We start from the raw sequence: 6,458 nt of genomic DNA on the forward strand, positions 1-6,458 counted from the left end.
AAAAATGAGAAGCGGGGGGCGCTGACGACAGTGACATGTCACATTAAAGAAAGTTGAGAAGTGGGGGAAGGGGGTGTTCTGCTGTCGGAAACGACATCTTACATGAAATTGAGAAGCGGGGGGTGCTGACTTCTTACCTCTTCTCCCATGCAGCCAGCGAGTAGAGAAGCTGGGTGAGGGGGCAAAAATTACTTCTCCCCATGAGGGGCCTCTAGTAATTTCGGGGGCCCTTACAGCTTTGCGGGGCCCTAAGTGCCTTGCATAGTGAGCCTATAGGGCGGATCAGCCCTGCCTGCAACCACAGATTGCTCAATTCCCCCATCAACACAGACAGTGTTCATGCGGGAATCCCTCCTGTTGAACCATTGTCTTCTACAAGGGGGGGGCAGCAGGGGAAGCCGCCCCCGCCGGGAGAAGACAGTGATTACTACCCGGAATGCTGGTTGTTCCCAAAGTTGATTAATCGATAAATTTGGTACGTTCAGCTTGCCCATACATGGTTCGAATCTCGGCTGGTTCCTGCTGAACCAGCCTAAGCAACATTTTTAAACAGGAGCTAGTTGGCCTCCCGATGCCAGTTTATCAAGGGAAAACAAAAATAATCAGCCATAACTTTTCAACCTGCCCAGTCACTACTTTCGACAGAATGCATACCTGAGAAACTACAAGCATGTTGTTGCAGTGTGAGAGAAAAAACATTCAAGCCATTGTTGGGACTCAAACCAAGGATCCAAGTGCTAACCACTAAGCCTAAGAATAGTAATATGCTAGATGTTGACTTTATCAATATCTTGCTCTTTTTTCCTTATGTAGTAAATCATTGACCATAATAAGCAAGACTTCACTGGCTAATCACTTCTTTCAGGAAGATGACTCAATAAGTAGTAAACTGTGGATAAACGTAATAACCATAGAGCCATGCATGCAAAAAACAAATCAGCATTGGCTCATATTTCCTTTCTGACAGATTCCCTTTGATTGTGATCACCTTGTGTGCCAGGCAATGACATCAACCCAGGCTACACACTGATGTCATCTAAGCCAATTAATGACATTTACCTTCCTCGCAGCCTACGATGCGATGCTAACCATCGATGCTTTGGTTTTACAGTAATAACGCTGAAAAAGGCGCAGTTTCATTTTTGAATACATTTTTTTATTATAAACATTTAGATGGGAAACATACTATATCTCACAGTACTGCATAATGAGCAGAAAGTACAGTACAGAGCAGATTTAGGAAGACCAATGAGATCTCTAAATTGTTATTCGTTTTAGTAAACAGAATAAGATGTTGGGCCTTCCCAATCCCTAGAAGATACTCTAACGATATGTTACTAACATACTACATTTTGTAAACTTTTTACTATAGGTTCTACAAGACTTCATGTAGAGTGTAAACATGTGTATATAATATATACCATATATATATATATATATATATATATATATATATATATATATATATATATATATATATATATAGATATAGATAACTATATATGTATATCTCTATATATCTCTCTCTCTCTATATATAGATAGATATATCTATATATATATAGATATATAAAGAGATAGATAGATAGATAGATAGATAGATAGATAGATAGATAGATAGATAGATCTATATATATATATATATATATATATATATATATATATATATATATATATATATATATATACATATATATATATATATATATATATATAGATATATATACAGTTTATATCTTTCTATATACAGTATTTCTATAATTAACCTCCTGAGACCCGCGCTATAGTCAAATGACGGCTACAGCGCGGATCTCAAAAAATCCAACTAGACGTCAATTGACGTCCGCCCCTTTGGGCGTTCCCCGCGCGCGCTCCAGAGCGCGCAGCGGGGAACTTCTGTGTTGGCCGTGTCCCTTGGACACAGCCAATTACAGATCGCCGCGAATGGCCAATCAGAGTGGCCGTTTGCGATGCGATCTGTGCGGCCAATGAGAGATGATCTCATATGTAAACATATGAGATCATCTGTCATTGCCGGCTCACACAGAGACAGCGGTGCTGTCTCTGGAGAGGAGACCGATCTGTGTCTCTTGTACATAGAGACACAGATCGGTCACCCCCCCCCCAGTCACCCCCTTCCCCCACAGTTAGAACACTATATAGGGAACATATTTAACCCCTTCCTTACCCCCTAGTGTTAACCCCTTCCCTGCCAGTCACATTTATACAGTAATTAGTGAATATTTATAGCACTGATCGCAGTATAAATGTGAATGGCGCCAAAAATGTGTCAAAAGTGTCCGATGTGTCCGCCATAACGTCGCAGTCCCAATAAAAATCGCAGATCGCCGCCATTTCTAGTAAAAAAATAAATAATAAAAAATAATAATTCTGTCCCTTTTTTTGTAGGCGCTATAACTTTTGCGCTTATTGCGATTTTTTTTTTTTTTTTACCAAAAATATGTAGAAGAATACGTATCGGCCTAAACTGAGAAAAAAAATTGTTTTTTTTTTAAATTGGGCTATTTATTTTAGCAACAAGTAAAAAATATTGTATTTTTTTTTCAAAATTGTCGCACTTTTTGATTTATAGCGCAAAAAATAAAAACCGCACAGGCGATCAAATACCACCAAAAGAAAGCTCTACTTGTGGGGAAAAAAGGACGTCAATTTTGTTTGGGAGCCACGTCGCACGACCGCGCAATTGTTAGTTAAAACGACGCAGTGCCGGAAGCTGAAATTTCACCTGGGCAGGAGGGGGGTATATGTGCCCAGTAAGCAAGTGGTTAATATTTATTATTCTTGGTACTGTTTTTCCCCAAGTCTCCACAATGTTATCAAGGTCTTTATGTTATAACATAGTACTTGTAACGTTTCAATGTCATGTCACTATGACCTTGGATTAGTCCTGTTATCTCTATGTTTGTATATGTTTTGTAGATCATAAGGACACAAATATATAGCATGTTTGTATGATATCATACATGCACACATCCACAGTCATAGAATGATTATAAGTGCCTCTGCTGTTGCCATAGAACTGTATATAGGAAAATGACCTATATTTGTGGAGTATAGCTGGTAAATAGTGATGCTGCAATTACATAAATCCTCTGGCGGCAGGCAGGGTGTGACATCACTACCAGAGAGATACATAGTGGGCCATTACTGTAATGGCCTATGTCTAGTTCAGGGAAGTGACAAAAAGTGAAGGAGAAGACAAATGAGGTGGAAAGTGGCCAGGAAAAAAGAATGGGAGGATTGGTGGGGGAGGAAAAGAAAATTCCAGCAAGAGTGGATAAAATCCATGTATAGAAGAGCAATAACAGGTGGAAAATGTCTGATGGGTGACTGCGGTACACAGCCAGAACAACTGGGCTACAGGAGTCCAAAAATCTAAACACAGACAGACTTATCAATGTAATGAGACATTTAGAAAGAACATGAAAATCAAAGAAAGAAAGCTAGATGACAGATAGGTAATATTGATACTTAACATAGATAGAGAGATAGATAGATAGATAGATAGATAGATAGATAGATAGATAGATAGATAGATAGATAGATAGATAGATAGATAGAATTGATAATATAGATAGATAGATAGATAGATAGATAGATAGATAGATAGATAGATAGATAGATAGATAGATAGATAGATAGATAGATAGAATGTATTGATACTTTGTAGAGATAGATAGATAGATAGATAGATAGATAGATAGATAGATAGATAGATAGATAGATAGATAGATAGATAGAATTGATCATTTAGATAGATAGATAGCATAGATAGACTATATTGTTACAATATCTAAATCGATGGATAGATTTAGATGATAGACAGATAGATTACTTTGTATAGATAAAGGGATAAGATAGATAGATAGATAGATAGATAGATAGATAGATAGATAGATAGATTATATTGATACTTTGGATATATAAAGAGATATGATTGATTGATTGATTGATTGAAAGATTAGATAATAATAGATAGATGCCATATTGTTACATTACATAAATAGATGGATAGATAGATTGTATAGATATAATAGATAGATTGGATAAATAGATAGATAGATAGATAGATAGATAGATAGATAGATAGATAGATAGATAGATTGGATAAATAGATAGATAGATAGATTGGATAAATAGATAGATAGATAGATAGATAGATAGATAGATAGATAGATAGATAGATAGGATAGATAGATAGATAGATAGATAGATAGATAGATAGATAGATAGATAGATAGATAGATTGGATAGATAGATAGATAGATAGATAGATAGATAGATAGATAGATAGATAGATAGATAGATAGATAGATAGATAGATAGATAGATAGAATAAATAGATAGATAGATAGATAGATAGATAGATAGATAGATTGGATAAATAGATAGATAGATAGATAGATAGATAGATAGATAGATAGATAGATAGATAGATAGATAGATAGATAGGATAAATAGATAGATAGATAGATAGATAGATAGATAGATAGATAGATAGATAGATAGATAGGATAAATCGATATAATAGATAGATTGGATAAATAGATAGATAGATAGATAAATAGATAGATAGATAGATAGATAGATAGATAGATAGATAGATAGATAGATAGATAGATAGATAAATAGATAGATAGATAGATAGATAGATAGATAGATAGATAGATAGATAGATAGATAGATAGATAGTCAAACTGCTTTGGCAAAACCAAAACACAAGCCCCATTTGGAAATGAATTGTCCCTAACTGGATAATTCCATTAATATATATATATATATATATATATATATATATATATATATATATATATATATATATATATATATATATATATATATATATATATATATATATATATATATATATATATTATGTATATCTTTAAAACCTAGCCAGTGGATTATCAGTCCCATACAGTAACATAAACACTGTGTAAGTGGGGAGTAGGGCTCCTTCCATGCTGTAGCGCAATGCAGCCCCAGCGATGGCAGTAGGGAGGGGGGCATGGTGGCACTGGCAGGCCATCTGTGTGTATGGTATGTTGTATAGAGCACCCACCTAGCATAGGGCAGATGTATGGAGAGGACTGTGCCACACCCTGCATAGAATGGCCATCCAGGGAGGGGCCACCTTTACTACACTGCATGGCTTTCCCTGTCGGTATACACCACTGCTATAATAATAATAATGATAATAATAAATAATAATAATAATATTACTACAGTGCTGCACATTCCAAACCCACACATCCTCTAGAATAGATGAATAAAACAATGGATCCTCCCAGCACTGCACCCCCTTCTAATAGAAAGGACAGAGGTAGGTGGTCACTCACCCCGACAACCACACCGTCGTCCCCCTGAAATAGGGGCAGATACTTGTCTCCTCTTTGGACCTCGGATTGATTTAAAGGGCGGAATCTGCACAGGACCTTGATGCTGCACTCCGTGGTTTCAGCCATGATGGGGAGATGAGGAGGATGGCAGAGGTGAGGACTATTCTTCCAGCCGGCTGGGGTGATGGATGGATCGGAGTAGGGTGTGGAAGGTGGGGTGTTGCTGTGTAGTGGATCCCCTGGGTGGATCAGGCGATCACTAGATCCAGACTAGATCCAGCTGTCAGAGCCCTGCCCTGGATGGAGAGGAAGGATGCTCAGGGAGATACACAGGCTGCGGGTGGAGGGAAGCTGGCAGAGGTATCCAGCCGGCTGACAGCTCTCATCTGCATGCGGTGGGCTGTGATGAGAAGTCCGTGTTGTTGGTCCGGCCAGTGGGCTGATCAATGGACATGTATACACAATGGAAGGTGACTGCTGCAGAGAGGAAGCCACCAGTGCGCACCGCAGCCTGTGTACACTGACTAATCATTCCCTGTACCGCATTTAAGGTGGAGCAGCCCTTTAAGGGGGGGAGCAAACCACTGCAACTGACACTGCTTCCTTAAGGGCGCTTTGCTTTATGGGTTGGATGACTTGTTAGTACATACTAGTAGATTGCAGTAATAAATAGAATCAATTTCTCCATAGCATAAGAATAAGCATTCTTCTCTTTATGGGTTGTCCTGGTTTGGATCACTTGTTACTACATACTAGTAGATGGCAATAATAAACATCACCAATTTCTCCAAAATACAAGTCAACAGGGGCGGACTGACCATTGAATTCGCTCGGGCACTGCCCGAGGGCCCCATGCCACTAGGGGGCCCCATCAGGGTTGCCAGGCTCAGTAAAACCAGGGACAATATGTAAAAATGTATGTTTTTTTTTACATCTGTTCCTGATATGTCCGAAAACGACATGCTTTTGATGTGAAAATCCTAAGTTTTTAGCTGCCCCGCCTCTGCACTGCCTCCTGGCATGGTGGCCATCTGTAAGCCCAGGGGCCCCATAATCTTCTATTGCCCGGGGGCCCCATGAGTTGTCAGTCCGCCCCTGC

The 6,458-nt window shown here is 38.4% G+C and overlaps 1 protein-coding gene across 5 annotated transcripts in view; it reads right to left on the reverse strand.

Annotated features, from left to right (window-relative positions):
* KIF5A (kinesin family member 5A) overlaps nt 1-5,902 on the reverse strand; it is a 209,854-nt gene extending 203,952 nt beyond the window's left edge. For 3 of the 5 annotated variants that reach the window (XM_040340906.1, XM_040340908.1, XM_040340907.1), the window contains exon 1: nt 5,360-5,901. In XM_040340906.1, the coding sequence (XP_040196840.1) occupies nt 5,360-5,485 (126 nt within the window). In that variant the 5' untranslated portion in view covers nt 5,486-5,901. Of the gene's footprint in view, nt 1-5,359 lie in introns of all 5 variants that reach the window. The other 2 variants (XM_040340905.1, XM_040340904.1) reach the window with 1 other exon arrangement.
* Nucleotides 5,903-6,458: the final 556 nt, after the last annotated feature.

This window comes from Rana temporaria, chromosome 2 (assembly GCF_905171775.1).
Source record: "Rana temporaria chromosome 2, aRanTem1.1, whole genome shotgun sequence".
NCBI lineage: Eukaryota > Metazoa > Chordata > Amphibia > Anura > Ranidae > Rana > Rana temporaria.